Raw genomic sequence first — 24,810 nt, 5'->3', positions numbered from 1 at the left:
ACGTATTCACCTCAACTTCAATATCAGCCGTCGATGTGCTTGGCCTGGCATCGTCAAACTAGAAAACAAACAACAACAAAAAACTAGTGACGCTAGGAAAGTAATGCAATGCAAAGTTTTTATTAAATAAAAATGGCATACAACGTTCCATAATAAAAAATACTACGTTGTATTACATAAAAACACAGACGCAATGAGTTTCTGAAGTGCATTTTGTAAACACTTATGATTTCTATTTAAAAAAAAGTATTACCTCGCTGAGTTGTGCCCTCATTGACTTATGGAGATTATAATTTGTCTTCTGAAATACAATAATACATCTTGAGCTATTTTTCTATGAAAAATATACATTATCAATTTTACTATAAGACAAAACACATGTAGGATTATCGCTTTCGTCTGAAGGCAGACACAAAAATCAGAATGTTTGTCCATTAAAATGCAAAAACTCATATTTTTTATTATTATTCCGAAATGCAATAACAAAAGTCGGATTATTCGCTCTCTGAAATGCAATAATAAGCATCGTGTTATTCCGAAATGCAAAAACAAACGTGGAACTATTTGTTTCTGTATTGCAATAACAAGTATCGAATTATTAGTTGCCCGAAATGAAATAACAAACATATGATTATTTGTTCCGACATGCAATCATAAATCAAATTGGAGTATTAATTTCATCTCCAAAATACAATAATAAATAATTTTAACCTATTCATTTACTAGAATCACCAGATCGAAATTACAAAAAGAAACGCGTGCTTGTGTTAGACTTATTTGTGGTTAAAATCTTTTTACTTTCCATTAGTTTTGTAACAAATGCTTTGATATTTGCAATTTATAAAGAAAATCGTTTATGTTTAGGAAAGGATTGACGCGAAAAATGTTATTAGGCAATAGACATGTAATTAAATGATTCCCAAGGTTAAATCAAGGTGTAGAATAGAAACTATACAGACTGCATACTTTATAGACGGATATTTTTACCATGAGATTAAATCATTATTTTCTTGCACAATTTCTGATTGTTATACATGCAAAATAGTGTTACTGTTACATTATTGTATAATATTTTACGGAATTACATGACCAATAAGATTATATCAATAGTTCCTTGTATTTTGGTAATTTCCAATTATTATTTATGCAAAATAATGCTAATATAATTATATCTAAAAGAAAGCATTTTGTATTTATATATCACATTACATGTACTACATTGTCCTGAAGGTGTCCGGCATCAAGAGGTCTTCGTTCTCCATGACTACCGCCGAGAACAAATCTTCCTGAACTGACAACCTGTTCAAAGAAAAAGAAAGAAAGGATAGCATATTTCATTCTGTTACAAATCACTACGCACGCATGCGCATTGATTTCTAAAGATGTTGCTTCTTAAAGATCCCGTGACTCAATTTTTTTTATTTCTATTTTTATTGTTTTTATTTTTTTTTTTTGTTTTATATCATAAATGTAATGCTCAAATGAAGATTTATCAACATTGTAAGTTCCAAAAAGCATTATTTGTAAAGATATTACCGAATTTACATTTTCATGATAATAAAGGGAGGTAATTAGAAATCTATTTTCTATAAAGTCTAAGTCAATTTTTTCAATTGAAAATGACTGCATATATTTTAATGATTACAATGTAATGTGGACAAATTGTTGCAGTTCATATTTATTACAGATTCTTCATTGTTTGGAAATTGTTTAAAAAGCATAATTATATACATAAAATTATATAAAATTTCACTTAAAAGTGGTAACAACCATAATTACAACCTACAGGATCTTTAAGTCTTAATTACTTCTCAAATATTAAGATGATGTTTTTTCGTTTGAGTGAAATATGGAATATATTTTCACGAAATATAATAAAATGCCACATATTTTAACGAGTCGGAGTTAGTGAGTCGAAATTTCGAGTTATTAATAATAAACACACACTTGGAACTAATGCTCTTCCATATAAAAAGATCTACTACATCAACTTTATTTACATTCCGCTACTTTTATGACAAATAATTTCAAATTCACATGATTCAGTCTTCACTGAAAAGCGTGCAAGTTCTAACATGCACTGACATTTCATATTTTCCCTTTATAAAGAATGAAATATTTATTTCATTTCTGAGGCATAATGTGACTTGAAATATCTGAATAATTTAACAATCAAAAACTAAACATAATGGAAACATACGCTATCCGGAGTGCTTCCCCTAACATGAGATGGTATAATATCGACAGGTGGGTTTGAAGACTGCTGTGACACCTCTAATTCGTCTTCATCCTTAACATGAAGATAGAAAGAAGAACGAATAATTGATTTAAAGTTACTAATATAACAAACGTTCATGTATCCATGCTATAGTATAACAGTTATAGTCCTGACAGATAATTACATGTATATATAGTACGACTGTTTAAAAAGAGTTATATATAAACAATTATTTGCGAAACAATTACATTATTACACTTCTATGCCAATAAATTTCTTTTCTATCCAAAGTGTTCCGTGTTAAAACTAGTTGGCTACTTTACATGTTATGTTTTTGACAAAAACCAACAACAATAATATTAGAACAAGGCGTGGCTTGATGGACAGCCCAACACTTCCCACTTCCCCACAACACCCCCTTCCTAATAGCCTCACGCTACACAAATGAAAATATTTATCATTTCTATTTTAATAATCACCCATTGTCATTAATACATTCCTATAAGTCAAAATTTAAAACGTGTTTCTGTTTATATATATAAACAAAATCAAAGACTATACTAAACATGAAGGCTTCTGATGAAAAGTGAGTTTTTTGCGAACATACTTGATTGTTTTTTCCCTATCAAACCTTCATAGTATTGTACGGAAATTTGTTCAAAACCAACTGCATCCTAGCCACATTGCAAACGTCACTTGCTATCTATGTAAATAACACCCCCCACAAAAGAAATATATATATATAATAATGATAATAAAAAAATATAATAAAAAAATAAAATAACAAAAATAAAAATAAATAAATAAATAAATACATAAATAAATAAATAAAAATAATAAATAAAAATAAATAAATAAATATATCAATAAATAAATAAATAAATAAATAAATAAATAAATAAATGAATAAATAAATAAATAAATAAATAAATAAATAAATAAATAAATAAATAAAATATTCATATATAGAACTTACTGCGTTAGACAAACGGTAACAATGTGATGATATATACTGAAAAAATCAGTTTTTTAACGCAAAAAAATGTAAATTTTGACTAGATTTTTTTTCTAAACATCTTAGAACATATTTCTTAAGTGTGACTATCTTGAAATATTCTGGCTCATCTGGGGGCAGACAGCTTTAAAACAATGTAAACTGAGCACAAATGGAAAATAACTGTTTATTAGACTTACCCATTCGCTTGTTCGCCGAGGACCACTTGCCCGATCAAGACTTTGCATCAGATCAGCTGACGGTCTCTTTAAAAATATCAATAAAAATATGAATACAACCCATCGTTGTCACAGAAAAGAACGGCACGCCTTCTGCGCACCTTTTAATATTATCTTCATGCGGAAGAGCCTAATGTCTCAGGAGGGATTCAAACCCACAGCGAAAGAAACGAATGATGGGAATATATTTAGTAAAACGAATAATTACAGTCTCAAAATGACCAAGGAAAATAAATTTAAAATTTCAAACCCATTAAAAGAATCAAAAGAAAAGAAAACGATTGACCGACTGTGTCTGTCAATGGGGAAAGAACGTTGTATGCAAACGAAAAAATTACCGGTCATCATGATTGTTCAAATTTCATGAACTTTAAAAAGTATTTAATCAAGTTGCAACTTTATTTGAAATCAATCTATGAAATGAGAGAATGAAAAAAGAAAAAAGAAAACGAGTACATTTTGATATAATAATTGTTGTAATCTGAGAATATACATGTACATAAGCATGTCTACGAATGACAGTCAAGATATTTTTCTTTATTCTAAAAAAATAACAAAAGAACAAATTTTTAAACCAACCACTAAACAATCCAACTTTACCAAATAAAGCAACTTCTAAGCAAGCAAACTATTTGATTACCCAATTGTGCATTAAATCATCCGCGTTCTTGTCCCCCATCCGCGTCTCTGACTCACTTTCACCCTGGTATAAATAAAGACCAAATGTACCAAGAAGTAAGAAATAGAGTACAATACCATTAACCGAACACATCAGGCAGAAAGTAGATTTCTATATACAGCCAAACCTGTGTTTAAGATCATCCCTGAATAAAGACCACCCTGTTAATAAAGACCTTACTTCAACCATCGTTCATTGATTTTATAAAACATAGAATCGGATAATAAAAACCACTTGTCTGTAAAGACCATGTTTGGTCTATTGTGTAGGTGACTGTTGTCCACGAGTTTGACTGTATATTCAGTAACAACGTACACGTATTTTTTTATAATTTCTATTCCGAAATGAGCACTACTATTCTGAATTACTGATGAGTATCTAAATGAGCTGTTGGACAAAAATTAATATAAATGAGCCGTCAATAAAACAACAGTGCAGGCACTGTTATATCTTTTTTTATTTCAGTCATATTTTAGCAACATTTTTTAGCTTTTCTATAAATATTTACTTTTATATTAACATCAGTATTGCTGTCTGTTGTCAAATAGAAAGAACATTCAATTTAAACAAGACTATAACCTGGTAAGGAAAAATGTATATTTCAACTAAATGTTTTGTCCAAATGCAAAATATGTAAGCGATTACTCATAAATTACATTTTAAACACTTATTGTATGATGATAAGGTGAATATCTGTCAAAAGATTGCAAAGCAAATTTATAAATACTGCACTATTACTTTACTTGAATAGATGTTTATAATTCGCATACATGTATTTGAAGCAACCGTGTTTATAAACAGTGTTTTTATAATTAATAAAAGCGTCACGATTGATAAATGAAAATGTATAGTAAAAAATAAATGTTCGTATTAAAAAAGTATGCCATCTTTTCAAAATCACACTGCCAGACAGTAAACAAACAACAACAACAACACAAGAATGTGTGACACCTTAATACTTGACTATTTCTTCTTCGACGCAAACAATGTCTACTTGTATTATATACTTATAAATGAAGTATTGAACAATAGTGATGAAATAAAATGCGTATTTTCATTTTCCATATTTTCTCTGAACAATTTTTGTTCTCACTGCAGTGAAACATATTTTCCGTATTTTCACTGCTGTCTTGTGGGACTACATTCTTCTAAATTCTTTCAAAACACAAGATTTAAAGGAGAGTCTTCATTAAATTGTAATGTGCAAAAATGTGTATTATTTTACAGAAAAAAATAAGTTTTTTTTTTTATGAATACATGATTTAGTTTAACCTTGTGATTAAAATTATGATAATTATCATATTTATTTTACCGGCTCAAAATATTTCACCGGCCCATAAAAAAAGAATATCTTGTAGAAATGAACAAGGAAGTCAAGTGAATACCATTCCAAAACATTTTATTAGACAAAGTTCAATATTGTATTAGAATGCAAGATATTCTACACCCGGAAGTTGACGAAATGATAGTTTGTATTTCCGGTCACACCATGACACAAAAAAACGTGATGCTTTGGTGGTATCATAAATAATCAAGTATCATGATGTACATTATAAAATAATAGAAAAATAAATTACTAAGGTAGCACTGCTCCCAAGCTCGTCTATCTGAGACAGAGAAAATAAACTACGTGTTTCACTAAGTTTCTAAACTCATACAAGCCAAAGTGTATAAAGCTTTATATTAATATGGAATATTTGCTTTTATATAAATATACTACATAAAAATTGTCAACAGTAAAATTATATTGGTTATTAAAATGGCTATGTTAATATTCAACACACATGTATTTTGTTCGAAAACAGAATCAAATGCTCAAATGTTATCCGTTTCACAATTATTTTGGGCATGCACCATTTGCTTTACTAAATTTATTTCATAGGGTTATTTTGAGAAATTCAAACAGTAATTTTTGCAGCAGATATATAGCTTTATACACTTAAAATATTACATTTTTTTTACTAAGATCGGCCTTATAATTATGTCATTTATAAAAGAATTTTTGAATACGTTGGGCATATTATATTTCAATAAGTGGCAACGGCAGCGCGTTATATATATATATTCGTGTACATCTATTTTATATAATTATATATATAAGCCATGCCTGTGAAAAATGATTAGTCCTTCAAAATGTTAACTTTGGTCCTCTACACACTTTTCAGCCCAAGAATCCATTCCGACAAAGCACTTTAAACTGTTCTTTTATTGCACGTGCAAATCGTGCGAAAATAGAATGTTGTTTAGAAAAATCAATAATCTTTCCGACGGTATATTATACATGTACTTCCCCGTGCAAATCATGGTTAAATTGAGTTGCTGCCACTAATCAAAATATGCCCTTCGTATGTATGATAGAGTTTCTTTTATTATTGTTCCAGTTTAACAAGTCAAAAATTTAACCATGCTACCGTAATGAAAGATCACAATAGTGTTTGCAAACATCTTGGTACCAGACAAGACGCATACTACAACTAATTCAAATGCAGTAAACAAAATTGTCTTGGTACCAAAGTGTCTTGGTACCAAAGTGTCTTGGTACCAGCGTGTCTTGATAGCAACATAGAATGTATCAGCGTTTTGGTACCAAACAAGAACACAAACTTGTCTTGGTACCAAACTGTTTCACATATCATCCTTTGTTACAAATTTCGAAGAAAACAAGCAATTATCATAGTATTGCAAGCAATCCATAAGTCCCCTACCGGTTAGAACCCCAGCAACTTTCTGATGGGCCATTGGCCAGTCAATTTTACCAGTGAATGAATGACATGAATGAACTTAAATCTTTTGAGTTCTAAGTTTGTCTATATCACAGTAATGTGTTAAGTTTCCCTGCCTAGTAAGGAAATTATGTTTATACAACCTTGTCATATTATTACGATGTGGGATTTTAAAGTAAATCCTATAATGAATGAAGAAGTTGGAGTGAAAAATACCAATTTCTCGAAAAAAATCTAAGTTCAAGGGGGACATAATTCTGGAAATAGTCTTGCTAGAGTATTTAACCTTCTCAAAAATGTTGAGTGATAATAAGAAACATATATATGAAGTTTGAAGTAGATACATTAGGAAATAAAGAAGTTATTTAAAAAAGACAACATTTTTTTCATAAAATTTTTAAAATCAGGCTATTTGTTGCCATAGCAACCAGAATTTTTAACATAGGAAGAAAAAAAAAAGACGTGCATAATCTCCATACTGCCATCTATCCATATATCAAGTTTCATAAAAATATTTTCAGTACTTTTTGCGTTATCGCGGGATCCAGTTTATGTGTTCAATTTGCCATATTTTCAGGCTATTTGTTGCCATAGCAACCAGAATTTTCAACATAGGAAGAAAAAAAAAAGACGTGCATAATCTCCATACTGCCATCTATCCATATATCAAGTTTCATTAAAATATTTTCAGTACATTTTGCGTTATCGCGGGATCCAGTTTTGTGGACGGACGGACTGACGGACAGACAGACAGACTGACAGACGGACAGACAGACAGACGGACGGAGGGTAAACCTAAAGTCCCCTCCGGTTAAACCGGTAGGGGACTAAAAATGGATACAGTCCAAAATTTCAAAGTTACTATTTTTATCTGACGAAAGATTTTTCCATGTATTAAATTATTAGCACCATGGGTAGGACATAAATGAATTACTAATGGCCGCAGACCTTTTCTAAAAAAAAAAGGCTATGAGAAATCTATTTGCATTGAATTGATACATAAATTCCTAATATTACATGTGTTTTAAAATTATGAAACTAAGCTACTAACTTGTCCTATAGGAGCGAATTCAGAACTTGTTCGCTTGAGCGCAAGTTCTTCCGCTTTCGATAGTTCTGGAATACTACTTTGCTTGCTGGAGCTCAGACTGGCAGCTTCTGATACCTCGGATTGCTGAAAAGTGTTATACAATTGTGTTAGTTTAAGCAAAACGTTAATGTTACAAACATGTATAAGAGCTAGCTAACTGTTATTTGAGCTAGCAAATTGTTGTGTTGTGCAAATACTACTAAATTAACCAATTTCGCTTTTTGTCGGCAGAAATTGCTTCTTCTCAAGAGCAGCACTATTCAGTTAGTAACGGGTTGAATATTGTTGCTAAAAATAGAAAATCCTGTCATATTTTCCGTAATACTTGCAAAATATTTGCAAATTTGCGCCTGGGATATGAAAATATATAAATATTCTTTCTTTGGGGGGATCGGGTACGCTTTATATATAATTATTCCAAAATATTCTTTATTATGGAAAAAATAGCAAAGTTATCGATGAAAAACATACATAAATTGAGAATCGAATAAAAATCCAGGTCATGTGGGTTTCTAAGCTACCCCAGACACGTGCTTTGTCACCTTGAACGATTTATTTTCATAGTGTCTGTTCTTAAAATAGTAGCAAATCAAATGCATTTAAAATATGCGATCATTTACACTGCAAATATTACAAGCTTTTGCATGGAATAAAGCCAACGTGCATATAATCCTTAAAAGTAAATTAAACTAAACAATCATATCATTTTTTAACATTTACCACGCTAAATAATTTGAAAAAAGAAAATCAAAATAATTACTGACTGAATAGCGGACAGTGCAGACCTCGGGGATGTCTTGTTTTGGTTTGCACTGGGACCGTATTCACATTGTTAGTAGCAGGCAAACTTAAGCGTTTAAAACATGGATATAATTTTGACTATAAAACAAGTATTCTTACCCTCAGCTGAAAGATACCAGACGGCAAATTTGATGCCCTAACAGGATTAAACGCGCTCTGAAAATAAATAAATGAATGAATGAATGAATGAATGAATGAATGAATGAATGAATGAATGAACGAACGAAAGAACGAACGAACGAACGAATGAAAGAATGATAAATGAATGAATGAATGAATGAATGAATAAATGAATGAATGAATGAATGAATGAATGAATGAATGAATGAATGAATGAATGAATGAATGAATGAATGAATGAATGAATGAATGAATGAATGAATGAATGAATGAATGAACATCAACAATAGTTGTTATGCCACAAGCAAATATTAACTTTCGCAGTGTTGATTCTAATACTAGACGGCGAAAACTTTTCCGGGTTTTTCTTTTCTTTCAATAGTTGAAATTTGAATACTTAATTGTGCATATCGTTTAAATGTTTGCATTGATCTAGAATACCTCTTTCTGTCATATAAGGAAGAGAAATGTATTTTTGTCAGGTAACACCCTAGTGTAAATAATGCGCTTAATGAACAATAAAGTTATTCTTTTTTTTTTTACCTTTTCAACACTTATTAACATACAGCAAAGCTGACTAGAACTGCCACTATCATGGCGTGAAAACCCCGCATACCACATACAGCAAAGCTGACTAGAACTGCCACTATCATGGCGTTAATACCCCCGCATACCACTTTGTCAGAATCAACAGTGGCCATTTAGAGCTCAAGGACAACTTCCCTGTCAAATCTGAGGTTACTAAGCCAGTGCATTGCTAAGTTATGTATTCTACATGCTTCAAATGTGAAAATGTCAAAATCAATACACTGCGGACAGGCATTCTTTAGCAATTGAGAAGAAAAGCTTTTTTTGTCAAGGTCCCTGTGACCTTGACCTTTGACCCAGTGACCTCAAAATCAATAGGGGTCACCTTATGGTCACGATCAACATCCATGCCAAATATGAAGACTGTGGGTCAAAGGAATCTTAAGTTAATGGGTGGACAAACTTTTTGAAGTCAAAGTCCCTGTGACCTTGACCTTTGATCCAGTGACCTCGAAAAAGGGGTCATCTACTAATCATGACTAACCTCCATTCCAAATATGAAGACTGTGGGTCAAAGGAATCTTAAGTAATTGGGCGGACAAGCTTTTTGAAGTCAAGGCCCCTGTGACCTTGACCTTTGACCTGGTGACCTCAAAATCAATAGGGGTCATCTACTAATCATGACTAACCTCCATGCCAAATATGAAGACTGTGGGTGAAAGGAATCTTAAGTTATTGGGCGGACAAGCTTTTTGAAGTCAAGGCCCCTGTGACCTTGACCTTTGACCTGGTGACCTCAAAATCAATAGGGGTCATCTACTAATCATGACTAACGTCCATGCCAAATATGAAGATTGTAGGGCAAAGGAATCTTAAGTTATTGGGCGGACAAGCTTTTTGAAGTCAAGGCCACTGTGACCTTGACCTTTGACCTGGTGACCTCAAAATCAATAGGGGTCATCTACTAATGAGGACTAACCTCCATGCCAAATATGAAGACTGTTGATCAAAGGAATCTTAAGTTATTGGGCGGACAAGAAAAAACCGACGGACGGACGGCCGGACGGACGGACGGACAAGCTGATTCCAGTATACCCCCCTTAAAACTTTGTTGTGCGGGGGTAAAAAAATGCAGAAGGAACATAATATTGTTACTATCATTTCAAAGCGCATTAATGTTTTGCATTTCAAAGATTTAGAAATGCAAGACATATTAGTAACAGAGCTCATCACTTAAGGTTGGAAATTTATTTTAGGCGTTCAAATATAAAGGGATTTTGTTTAATATGATCACTTTTAATCCTTAACCTAATCAGGCCAGTGAGCACATACGTCCTGTCTGACAAGGTTCTGTACACCGTTGGTAGCTAGATTGTTTAAAGTTGTTTTTTTTATCATTATTGGAATGCTTTAAACTTCGAATGGATTGCTGGCAAATTCAGCATTTTGATGATTATTCCGTTTCTTGCACTTACCAGTGCTGAGTTCATATTTATTGGGGTTGGGGGAGAACGTGGGCGAAATCTGAGAACTGCTCGAACCTACGACTTAAAGACTAAGAGTCAAAATTTTTATCAAGCATTAATCACAACAAAATGACATGCATATTGCAGACTCAGTTTGATTATATATTAAACGACTTTTGTACAGCGTTTATACGTCGCTGCAGATGTGGTAAAAAAGGTAAGAATTTTAAGAGGGAAAGTGAAAGAAAATATTTTATATAACTATTTTATTTTGATTACTAATGCCAGTGACTAATCCAACAATGCTATCATTTCGATCAGCGCGTAATTTGAATAAGATTGTGAGACAATATTGAGGCACTACCTTCATGTTACACGTAAATTTTATACCTTAGTTTTTGAAAAAGCGTCAGGTATGAAACAATATACATGTCTCTAAACAAAAGAAACTATAGAATATTAGTAAGATTGTAATTATACAAACCTTGCCACGCGACATTTTTTTCCAAATTATCACAGTTTAATTTTCCTTAATACACAAATAACACTAAAATATTAAAATGAAATTTATGATATACTATTTAACAGATCATGTCTAAAATAACACTGTAAATGATACGACGCGTATGTTATTCAATAATCGTTTAAACATATTGTATACAACAAAAAAATACATAAAAAAGAACAATTAAATGAATGTAATATAATACATACCTGTGCGTATAAAGAATATAAAAACTATAAAGAATATATCGTTTACGTATAGCTAAACATTGTAATAATAGAATCAGGAAGTATGGAACTTATTATATTACTCTCCCGTCCATGTCTCGGTAGAGAAGTAATTTAAGTTTAATAATCAATAAAATAGCGAACTATTATATAAATACATTGACAAAACGCCTTGGTGTGCAATTACCACGTATATTTGTTTAAACACGTTTTCATGAGAGATTTTTTACATAATGCTCTGCTAAAAAACATGAATACAAGAAATGATAGTTTAAAATTATTTTGAAAATCTACACTTTTAATTATAGTAACATAAAACATATCTGCTAAAATATTTGAATTGTAAGAAAAGGACGCAACGGAGTCCCTTTTTAATATCACTATTCAAATATGTAACAGGGGAGGAAACTCGTACAACTATGTTAACCGAACATAATGTAATAGCCTCCCTTTAAAGGGTTCACATCCGCGCAGGGATATAGAGAAATTTTATAAGCATTTGCGCAGTATTACAAATTCGCACTATTTCTGACAGATTTTATGGCTGTATATAAACGGTTGTTTGCTGTATAACGGCTGCAACTCTCTCCTACACATCGGCATGTGCACTTCAAGGGCATCCAAGTCCAAATCTTGCACCTGCGGACCAGCTGCCGATGTCCTGACTAAAGCCGATGAGCCGTACGTAACCAACATTCGGTTCAGTTAATTTCTTTGGCTAATTCTCTAAAGTAATTTATTACCACTTTTTGCTTCAAAATTTACCATTAACGGCATGACTAATGACATGTCCGGTGTTCGTACTCGACAGCAAAAGCTGTTTTGGGGGCCTTAACGGGAAGTTGGACCCTCATAAAGTATAAACTACATATGTATATATAATGATTGAGCCATATACCTGTCAGTCTTCCTAGCTCTTCCGCTTCCCCTATTTATTATAATTGCAATTCGTTTGTATCAACTTGGCGTATTTAAACCACCTATAGACCAAATCTACAATTCATGACGAACTATATAATCTACATGTGATAATATCATGCATGCAAATCGCAGAATCATTAATTCGGGCTAAGAAACGAACTACCTGATATTAAATTTAATCAGTATATTTTTATCCTTTGCAGAAGTTTTCATTTTAAGTACTTTACTTCATATTTTGTAAACAAAAATAATCAAATTCTATATTTTTATAAGGGGAACTCCTTCAACATTCAGGTTTAGTAACCAGTAATTCGGCCATGTCCGGTTGACAGATTCTGCACTCTCAGCTGCTAAATTTTACTATAATCCTGATACTGAAATACCTATTAAGTGCAAATAGAATGTTCCAAATTAAAGAGAGGCAGGTCCATTTCACAAATTCAGAAAGGGGTAGTATCTTATTTTTGTTGGTTAAATGTCGCACTAACGCAGAAAAGGGTCATTTGCCGATTTTCCAGCTGGTGGAGGAAGACCTTAGGTGACCTCAATGCATTATTTCAGGCACAAATGTTTACCCGAGTAAAACGATCGACGTTCCGTAGTCAGAGAGTTGATGGTACTGGTTTAATGTACAAAGTTGTGATGCATAATTTTATATACATGCAATTTATCCTTTTACACCAAGAAACTATAAAAGAAAAAGACTATGCAAGGAAAATTACCAATAAATAACAGTATACAGTTGTTTGTTGTACTGATAGGTGCCATTTAAAACATAAATGGAACACAACATTCGTTATAATAATAATTCCTACTAAATGAAATATAGTGTTTCAAGAAAGTAATAACACTGTAAGAGTTAACTATTTATTGAAGCAACTAAATTTCTAAACAGAACAATCTAACAATGTATACAACAAAAATACTATATAACACTTTTATTTATAATCTTTTACTATTTGATTTTCAAATGAAGCTACTACAAAGAGACACACTGTGCCTTGTGTATAGCTAAAAATATCACATTTTATATTTAATGATTATACATAAATATCTTAATGAAACAGTCATGCAGTAAACAGTAAACAAAAAGTAAAGTCTTGTTAACAAATAAGAAAAACACAAAGCACTAGTTAACTAAAACACTTAAAATTTCTTTTTTTTTCTTCTCTTTTTTTAACTCAAAAATGATACTGTAAGTAAACAATACTTTTTATTGACCAAGCTCAAATAAAAGCTATGTTGGTTTAGATAAGACATGTTATTTGTTCTTATAGATGTTATGTTGATTATTTAATATTACCAAATATACAGAATATTTAGAAATGTATGGTTGACATATAGATTTAATAGAGTATATCTAATCATAAATAAATATCAAAGCTCAAAATGTAATAATTATAACAATAAACAAGACCCACTGCCAGACAGGGACCACACTCGACTTTTTCTTACTTGTATGGACAAACACATTGAAGAAAGAATATAGCAGTAAAGAATACTCCTATAATTGTCTTGAACAAATTATAATTCAAATTTCATAAATAATCTTAATGTTCAAGGTCATTCAAAGGTCTTAATCATAATTGTCAGTTTGTCATATGTGTTTTGGCCAGGAATGAACTAAATCTATAAATATATAATAAAGTTATGACAATCTAAGTAAACTTCAATAATTTTACCTTGACAGTAAAGGTCAATTAAAGGTCATGGAATATTGGACTACTTCAACATTTTAATTTATCCATCTGTTATTTTGTCCAAGTATGAATCAAATCAAGCAAAGTCTTGAACATTTATTATTCATGAAAAGAGTGCTATGGAAATGTGGTATATAATAATAAACTTCATAAAAAACACATATGACAATTTAAGCAAATTTCAATAATTTGACCTTTATGCTCAGTCAATTAAGGTCAAGGTCATATCAGAACAATTCAGCATGTTGGTTTGGTCATAATTAAAGGGTTTTTTTTTGTTAAGTTTAAATCAATTTAAAAAATAAATTACAAAGTTATGACAATTTAAGGTAAATTCAATAGTTTACCTTGACAGTCAAGGTCATATAAAGGTTAAGGTCATATATTAATAACTTTTTGAATCTTCTTATATGTCTTGTCCAATAGATTATTGTGTCCAAGTATGAAGGCAATCCATATTTTACTTACAATGTTTAGCCAATTATAGCAAAAACCTTTGAAATTACAATTGTTTGACATTCAAGGTCAAGCATTATTAAGTCAAGGTCATATTGGGTTTGATCTATTTTCAAACATTGTCCTTTAGGTAGATGTGCACAAGTATGAAGACAGTTCATTAATAACAAAGTAATAACCAATTATAGGAAAGTAAAATGCAATTATTTGAATTTCAAGGTCAAGGTCATTGAAGAGTGAAGGTCATAATCAAATTGGTCTACTTAAATGTCTTGTCTTAAGGAGTATTTTGTCCAAGTATGAAGACTATCAATTTATAAATATCAAAGCTGTGGCCCACTAGAACTAAAATCAAGAAAAATTCAAGTATTTGACCTTTGAAAGTGACGGTCAAGTTCAGTCTGGTCTAAAGGGTTGCTGTGTCCAAGTATGAAGGCAAAAACTATTGAGAAATAAAAAAAAAGTTATGACCAAAGCTAAACTTTTCAGATGGCAATTAAACATTACAACATGACTGTAGCAATAGCTCTTTTCTTTCTTTAAAAATTCAAGCTAAAAATCATGTTAGAAAAAACTCATTAAGTCAAAAACGATTAAATTCATGCATGAAAATACTTATAAATATCTATTATTATGAAAAATTGAGAATCATTCTGATATAAATATCTATTGTTATGAAAAATTGAGAATCATTCTAATATAAATATCTATTGTTATGAAAAATTGAGAATCATTCTGATATAAATATCTATTGTTATCAAAAATTGAGAATCATTCTGATATAAATATCTATCATTATCAAAAATTGAGAATCATTCTGATATATATATCTATCATTATCAAAAAATTGAGAATCATTCTGATTTAAATATTTATTGTAACAGTTATTAAAAATTGAGAATCATTATGATATAAATATCTAATATTATCAAAAATTAAGAATCATTCTGATACAAAAAATATCAATTCAGGAAATGCATCAATAAATCAATGTAAATGAATTATTTATATAATTTTATAAAAATGGGTCATGCAAGAAAGGGCAACTATTATAGAATATAGAATATTACATACACTAACAGTTAATGTCTGACAAAAAGTGGGTAAGGTGGCATATATTATTTGCCATTCACATTAAAGCACTACCATTTATTGTGAACATCAATATAAATGCTTTGATAATATTGGTATGTCCTAAAATTATAACTATGATTATTCAACAAAAATCCTTTGATAGACTGAGGATTAAAATGGCTATAAATAAGTAAAATTTGTTTGAAGTCAATAATTTAACTGACATTCAAATAAAATTTAATGATAGAATGTTAGAAAATATACATATATTGGTTCAGGCATACTGATATATATATTTATTCATTTATGATCAATACATTTAATTTATTAATTGAGTATTTATTCATCTCTAGATCTGTTTCTTACTCACTAAGATATAATTTAAAGAAATAACCAGAAATATTGAAATATTTAAAGCAGCTTGTTACATGATTCATGGCAATTAGGGATGATTTTTTTTCAGTGTACACATCTGCACCACAGTACTAAATATAATTTGAAGAATTAATTGGAAATCTTGAATATCTAATTCAGTCTAGCTGTCTCAAGATTCATGACGAGATAGGACAGAGTTTTTTTTTTTTAGGGTTTTAAGTGTAAACATTCAAGCTACAAGCTCACCCAAGGTCCTATATTATCTACAGTCCAAGTTACTCTATTAATTAAAACTAGTTGGATAGATAACTGTGACACTATAAATCACACTCTTTTTGCAATAACTTATTATCTTGTTGTTTGTTTTAAATATTGACCCAATTCTGAACAAAGTTCAGTTAAAAGACTTTCCATTACACTGCAAACATTATTTATTGAAAAACAAACCTAGGGTACTTCTTTATGGTCCTTAATGAGGTATATAAAGCATGAGCTTTTTACGTTGTAGAACAGTTATATTTACTGTAGATAAAGTCAACCTTTTACCTCTAAAATGTCTAAAATAGCTGACAAATCAGCATCAATCAATTATTTTCACATTTTATGATTTATCTATTTTTTGTTGATATCTTAACCTTTTGCTCAAGTGGCCTGTCATTAAGACAATTCTTAAACTGCCTTATGGTTGTTTAGCAAAAACAAAGTCTTGAGGCAATTTTTATGAACAAAAAATTTAAGGCTTATTACAATTTTTACCACATTAGAAAATACTATCAAACTCTATCCTGCTCTTATATAAACTAAGTGATCATGTGCTTGTTTGTTGGAAAACAAAGTTAAAACATAATATTTAGCAAGTGTCAGGGTTATCTATGTGTCATAGTTATCTCTCCAACCAGTTTAGAATTAAAACTTGCCAAATAATGCATACTTTACACATATCAATACTATTCTTACATGTGTATTAGTTTCAATTTTGGGGAATTTGTTTGCCCATTTCACTGCATGTCACTTTATTTTGTAATTATGTATCAAAATTAATTACAGTTTGTGTATGAATTATACATGGAAATTATAAAAGATTTACATTTATAATCCCAATAATGTTAGTATGCTAATAATTCAAATAAAACACAATCTTGTAAAGCTTAAAGGAACCCCACTAAGGTTCAAAAGCCTAGAACATAAAATATGAATTTGGTATATATATATTTGAATATATCAGCTGGGGTACTTAACATAGAAAGATATGCAAATTAAATGTAAGAAATATACATAGAAATAAATCAAAAATTATATTTTTTTGCAATTCTGTGCCCTATTTGGGGTCTTTTCTCAGTTACAATAACTATTCTGGAAAATTGGTGTAAGAGAAATTCTGCACACAATTGATTGGTCTATACCTACATCAAATGAAACAATTTCATTTCCAAAAATTATCACGTTCCATCATGTCAAAAAGCCTCAGTGGAGTCCCTTAAAAACACCAAACTAGATGTGACACAGATGCCCCAACAACTACCGTCAGTCTACTGTCATGTACAGTAGGACAGTATGACAGAGGGACAGAAAAGGGAAATTATGCATGATTCCGGGGACTCTACCCGGGCATAAAAATGACATCCAATTTTTCCATTGTTGACATCTTGATTTTTTCCCCAATATTGAGAATTTCAAATCTCAATGTTATATCTAAAGTATACTTTAAAGAAAACCATGATGTGGTGGACAATTTGGTGCCAATCTATTTTAAAAACCTTTAATGCATGATAAACTTACATTGCAGACACGAATATTGTATTATAAGACTGGTGATGCACACAGATGGATGGATGCTTCCAGAGCATAGAAACAATCAATGATAATTAAATTACTTAAGTTTTTAAACTAGAATTATCTCAAAAATAAAATCTAACAGTCTGAGTTCAAGCATGATGCATTAAACAATAATTAATCAATGAATATATCAATCAATCTAGCAATCAATCAATAAAATAATCATCAAATCAACTAATCAATCAAAAGTACATATTTAAAAATAATCAATCACATTAATAATTAACACAATCATATAAAAATTATTATAAAAATATCAGTAGTTATGTATAATCATTTACATGTTTATCAACTGATTTGAAAGACAAATTGGAACACATTAAAGCTTTGAGAATAAAGTGACACAATTGGGTAAGTATCAACAAAAACAAGAGCAACACACGCAGTGTTAACACTCATCTTGTTAAGGGGAATAACCAACACCCCCCCCAAAGAAAAAAGTTAACAAGAGCACCGCTAGGCGGAGCATTATATGCCCGAAAGTACCCCTTTTTTAGTGAGGAAGACATGGGAATTAAATACAGTATGACCTCCTTCAAAAAGCAATCCTCCTTTATAGCTGAAGAACATTCATGTATATATACAGTTGCTGTTTTGAAAGCACCACCATCAAGTTGTTGTCTTGTAAGTAAAAATGCTACAACGGATGGACACCAAGACGTCAGGGGTATAAAGCTGTAAATCCTATAAAATTTTACAGCTGTAGTTCGATTAATACTTGAGTTATTGAGTGAAAACTGTTTCCAGTTTAAAGGTGATAGTAATCCCTTGATCTTTGACCTTGTGACCCCAAAATCAATAGCGGTCTTCTACCCAATATGAACAATCATCCTATGAAGTTTGAATACTGTGGGTCAAATGGAACTTAAGTTATGCTTCAGAAACCATTTTACGTATTTAGCTAATAGTGACCTTGACCTTTAACCTTGTGAACCCAAAATCATTAGGTTTTTTTTACCCAATATGGACAATCACCCTATGAAGTTTGAATACTGTAGGCCAAATGGAACTTAAGTTATGCTCCGGAAACAATTTTCAGTATTTAGCTAATAGTGACCTTGACCTTTAACCTTGTGACCCCAAAATCAATAGGGGTCTTCTACCCAATATGGGCAATCATCCTATGAAGTTTGAATACTGTGGGCCAAATGGAACTTAAGTTATGCTCCGGAAACCATTTTCAGTATTAAGCTAATAGTGACCTTGACCTTTGACCTTGTGACCCCAAAATCAATAGGGGTCTTTTACTTAATATATGCAATCACCCTATGAAGTTTGAATACTGTGGGTCAAATGGAACTTAAGTTATGCTCCGGAAACCATTTTCAGTATTAAGCTAATAGTGACCTTGACCTTTGACCTTGTGACCCCAAAATCAATAGGGGTCTTCTACCCAATATGGACAATCATCCTATGAAGTTTGAATACTGTGGGTCAAATGGAACTTAAGTTATGCTCCGGAAACCATTTTCAGTATTTAGCTAATAGTGACCTTGACCTTTGACCTTGTGACCCCAAAATCAATAGGGGTCTTCTACCCAATATGGGCAATCATCCTATGAAGTTTGAATACTGTGGGCCAAATGGAACTTAAGTTATGCTCCGGAAACCATTTTCAGTATTTAGCTAATAGTGACCTTGACCTTTGACCTTGTGACCCCAAAATCAATAGGGGTCTTCTACCCAATATGGGCAATCATCCTATGAAGTTTGAATACTGTGGGCCAAATGGAACTTAAGTTATGCTCCGGAAACCAAATTGCTAACAGACGGACGGACGGACAGACGGACGCCAGGGGGTATAACATAATATGCCCGAAATTCTTTCGGGCATATAAAAAGGGAAACAACTCCAAAAATACAGCATCCAGAATTATGCCTCTAACAACTGCACCTAATGTCATGATAACCAAGTGTTCTAATTTCAAGTTGATGATGTATTAAATATTTGAATGTTTGCCTACATTAAAGTTTATGCATAATGATGACAATGATTTTTTTTTTTAAAACAGACATGCAAACAAACCATTATAGAGTCATATACAAATTATATCATATATATCATAAACCATAGTGATTAGAATATGCTAGTAATAGTACTTCATGCCCATATAACAATTTAACCTGCATAAAACTTAAGTATTCAGCTATTGCCACCAGTATAGTGCCAGGCCAGCCTACACATGCATGCAGACTTACCAGGCTTTACACTGTCAACTGTCAAGAAACTTTCAATTCCCATCCTGATATCCCCAAAACAGTACTATCTGACAGTCCCAAAAAATTAACTGGGCAAGTCCATTAAAGAAATTCAGCAGGTAAAGGGGGGGGGGGTTAATACAAATTTTATAAAATGTATACAAAATAGTGATCAGTTTGAAACAATATGTTTGTACCTTACAAATGTTTAACATTGATAGTTAATTGATAACTGAATATAACTAGATAAAAGCACTTTTATTTGTAAAACACAACAAGAGCATCCCGTATAGTGAAAACATTCATCTTCAAAGCCTTAACATGTATAACCGCAGCAACCATCAATTACGAATTTTTGTTAATATTCAAAGATGAAAAGGGGCAGAACTCCTTAAAGTATTCCTTTAGGATAATGCATCTTGTCTTACAACCGTGCATTGTCATGATTACTAAGTGTTCAATTTTAGTTGATAACTTTGACAAATTGAATATTAAAATCATTCTACATATAAAGTAATTTTGACCAAAAAGAAAAAAAATCTTGAAAAGGGGCATAATTCTTAAACATATTGCTTTCAGAATAATGCCTTTTGTTTTATTACTGTGCCCTGTATTAAGTTTTTGAAGTTTCATGCTCATGGCTTTGATATTTTTTAATTTTTAAAAAAATTACTTGAAAGGGGCATTACTCCTAAAAAAAAAAACTAAAAAAAAACTGCCTTATAATGATTAAAGTGTTTCAAGTTTTCTGTTTATACCTTTAAATGTGTCTGATTAATGGGATTAGGTACAGTTCTTGCACAACAAATAACTTAGACATCAATGGCCATGAAAACAACCAATCAATCAAAATAGCTCGACTTTTTCTTTGAAATGAAACAAGCTAGAAAAATCAAAGTGATTAGCTCATCCACTTACTTAGACAAATTATACACTTATGTCAGAATTATCATTACAACAATAATGTACCAAACTATGTAACATCATATAATTAAACTTATTTTAATCATTATTAAGCCATAAAGACATAGTTTAACTCTTAGTCTGAGCTACAGACTACCAATTCCACCCATGCAACCAGCGCAGACCAATAATAGCGGGCTTAAATGGTTACAACTGATCATGGTCTGCACTACTTGCTACTCAAGTCATCACATGTTTTGAAAATGTGCCATAAAAAAATAAATGGTTTTGTAAAGAATGAAGTTAAAGATTAACAAGTCTATTAACATCTTTAGCATGGTTATGGTCAACTGTACATAAAAAATTAAGCTGCATTAGTGATTGGTCTGTTAAAATACCGGGGTAACTAAAATGCCAGCTGATCTTGGACTGCACTGGCTGCACTGGGTTCCATTCTGTAGATGCCGACAGGCTCGGAAGGTTTAAACTGCTTCTTCATGGTTAGTATAGACTTAAATCCACTCAGCTAGATAGAGTTACGGTTGTATGAATATGGTTGTAAAGAAAGTTTCCACTCATAACATCAATTGGTCAGTTTAAACCGTCTTTGTTGAAAACATCCCCATTCCCAGCCATGTTAAGACCTGAAATTGAAATCTTAATATTGAAGCTTGATTTTACTCATGATTCATTTATACAGAATATATATTTTTAAATGATATATCACATCATAAAATATATGCACATGATTGTATTCACATGACTTCCATGCAAAATACTTATTCACTATCATTATACCAATGGCCAACAAAGCAAAACATGCAAAAGGAGTAAAGATAGTTCATGTATAGCAAATAAGTATTCGAAACTGTTACAAGATACTTAAAAATAAAAAGTTTTTGAGAAAATAAAAAAGATAGCATTTCTGAGGCATAATTGGCCTTTAAATGAATGCAAATATTTTATGTGATGCAACAATCAATCACTTCAATTTTGTAACAGCAAATAAAATCTTTGTATTCAGAAAAGTTTTTGGAGACCATTTTACCTTTATGAAACTAAATAATGAGGAAGTAACTGTTGGTCGCACCAACACTGTTATGGTAACTGTTCCAACTTTAAGGTCAAGACCCTTCCCTGCATTATTTCTGGCTCAGACGAGCACCTGAGTAGAACAACTGACATTACATCAGGTAAGCTGAATAGCTTTCTCACAATATGAAAGAATCCAGAGGGCCTGGCTGGATTTGAAACCCCAGCAGTGACTGCTAATATTTGCATACAGACCAGGATCATGCTAAATCAGCAGATTTTTCAGAGTACACTCACTCTGAACAAGCTGTCAACACAGATTACCTAAAAACGAAATATAAAGTGGATGACAGGAACTTTAAACACATTTGTCTGTGTCATGAGTAAACATTAACTATTGCCAAAATGTTTTACTTATTTCTTATAGCCAAATAAAACAATTTCTTTACACAAACAGGCAAAGTTGTTATGTTTATTATAGTAGAAGATCATTATGATTCAGCACAAAAACCCTGCGTTTATTATTCACCCTTTTCATCATACACATAATACCCCCCACCCTTCTTTTTTTAATTCAATGACTCCTGGGTGAGATAGCTTCATATGAATTCCTCTACTCTTTTCTCAAAATAACATTTGAGCCGCATCACGACAAAACCAACATAATACGTTTGCGACCAGCATGGGACCCAGACCAGCCTGCGCATCCGCGCAGTCTGATCAGGATCCATGCTGTTCGCTTGCCAACCCTATTATAAGTAGAGAAACTGATAGCGAACAGCATGGATCCTGATCAGACTGCCCGGATGCGCAGGCTGGTCTGGATCAATGCTAGTCGCAAACGCACTATGTTGGTTTTGTCATGACGCGGCTCATTTTATCTTATCTGATCCCCTGCTTCAATATACATTATACATTCTCTTAACTGGCAATCAAATAAAAATTAATGTTGCTTTTATATTCTTCATGTTAAAATTTTAGGCTTGTATGTTAATTTTTCATTTGTTGTCTTTTGAAAATAGTAGACAATTTTAGCCACTCTCTCAACATATAATTATGTGATTTTTAAATTATTAACTTATATATAAATGGGTTGAAAGTAAAGAAATTCAATGTCACAAATCTGTCAATTCATCTAAAATCTGCAATTAAAAGCTTTAATGTGAATTAATTTCCTAAATGATTGCAATAAAAGTACTGTTTTTATAATTATAATGCACACTTACTTCTCAATGAATAGAATGATGTGGGTGCCATTGGAATCTGAAATAAATAAAAAAAATATGATGATTACAAATTCTTCTCTGTACTTATAAAACCTTTCAGTCAATATCAGTGTTCTAATTTACAATCATTATGTTATAACTTTTCGGTGCATATATAATTCTTAACTTGCTGAGTATATTTATTGCATCCTGCAGAGGAAGGTAGTGTAACTCTCCAGGAAGGATGGTTAGGAAATTACCTGCCTATATCAGGGTTCCCGCTGTCGCTCGCCAATGGCGCCAAATGCGACAAAATATTAATTCTGGCGCATAAAATCTTCAATTGGCGAATTTTACTGGCGCCAACATAAGATAAAAGCATCCGACAACTAGTACACTTAAATATCATAAGCGGCCGCGTCAATTACATAAGCGGCATTAATGTGAAAGGTCACGCGCGATTAGTTTGTTTATCAAACTGTTTAATCAATTATGTCATCAATTGTGTGACATTTCGGGAACATGACAAGATAAAAGTGTCAATGTGTTAATTGGAACAATTACGTCTTTAATCCTCTGACTTGGAGCACTGATAATTACACATGTGGTCAAATGGTGTTAGTAGCGAATCAGAAAAATGAAAGATCGTCCATGATGTTGACAAACATTGAACTTTAGGTAAGTTGGCTCGTCAACTGATTTAAATAATTACAGTTTGAAATATAAAATCGGATGACAATTAAAAGAATAATTTCACTAATGATTGATCTAAAGCCACCGTTTACTGCAGCGTTAATATTTTCATATCTGAATGTAAAGTGCTGAAATGTCTAATCACACGCAAAACCTATTAAAATAAACAATATTCTTCATTGTTAAAAAGTACTTAGTATCTATTTCATTTTTGATCTTATTGATTTTTAGATGAAGTCAATTTACTGTAATGTTTTTTTTTTATTTTGTATCTGTAGATCACCAGAATGTCAGGTAGAAGCTGGAAAGATCATGGCTCAGTCCAGTCAGTGAGAATAAATAAGTGATAAGAACTACTATAGGCTGCTAAAAACAGTGGAAAACAGTACCTCCAAACCTCACTACTAACTTAAAATGATGTTTTTGATTACATTTATAATGTCACATGTATTTATTCAAATGGAATTTGAAAACCACATAATACTATGTCTATATTTTAGATAATAAACATGTGCAGCTGTAATAAAATGACACATTATAAATATGTGTTTTTAATCTTAATGATATATAACTGCTAAAGATAGGCATGTCTCCCTTGCAGAATTACTGGCTCCATATTGGCTCCAACTTTGGAGCCATTGGCTCCAACTTTTTCTGATTGGCGAATTTGGTGGCGCAAATTAATTTTGACCCAGAGGGAACCCTGTATATGACTGAAATACTGTTGGGAAAAGCAGTAAAATGAAACGAACAAACAAACAACATTTAATGCATCCATTTTATCCTGCTTACAATTTGGAAAGCTAGGTTAGACATAGCAATTCAA

The 24,810-nt window shown here is 31.6% G+C and overlaps 1 protein-coding gene and 1 long non-coding RNA gene across 2 annotated transcripts; one reads left to right on the top strand and one right to left on the bottom strand.

Moving 5' to 3' along the window:
* Nucleotides 1-1,231: 1,231 nt before the first annotated feature.
* LOC132756105 (uncharacterized) lies at nt 1,232-11,505 on the bottom strand (the record flags this gene model as incomplete). Its single annotated transcript, XM_060747095.1, is given in 7 exon segments — nt 1,232-1,299; nt 2,201-2,290; nt 3,413-3,478; nt 4,092-4,154; nt 7,905-8,027; nt 8,844-8,900; nt 11,343-11,505. Coding segments are annotated over 7 exon segments (482 nt in total), but the record flags the coding sequence as incomplete, so codon positions are not given.
* Nucleotides 11,506-23,614: 12,109 nt separating this feature from the next.
* Nucleotides 23,615-24,528, top strand: LOC132756111 (uncharacterized). The gene is made up of 2 exons (XR_009629284.1): nt 23,615-23,969; nt 24,263-24,528. It is a non-coding gene; the product is annotated as an uncharacterized LOC132756111 (long non-coding RNA).
* Nucleotides 24,529-24,810: the final 282 nt, after the last annotated feature.

This window comes from Ruditapes philippinarum, unplaced genomic scaffold (assembly GCF_026571515.1).
Source record: "Ruditapes philippinarum isolate M1 unplaced genomic scaffold, ASM2657151v2 ctg980_1_1_1_1, whole genome shotgun sequence".
Classification (NCBI taxonomy): domain Eukaryota; kingdom Metazoa; phylum Mollusca; class Bivalvia; order Venerida; family Veneridae; genus Ruditapes; species Ruditapes philippinarum.
Note: the sequence above shows the minus strand (reverse complement) of the source record. Positions and strands in the feature narration are given on the sequence as shown.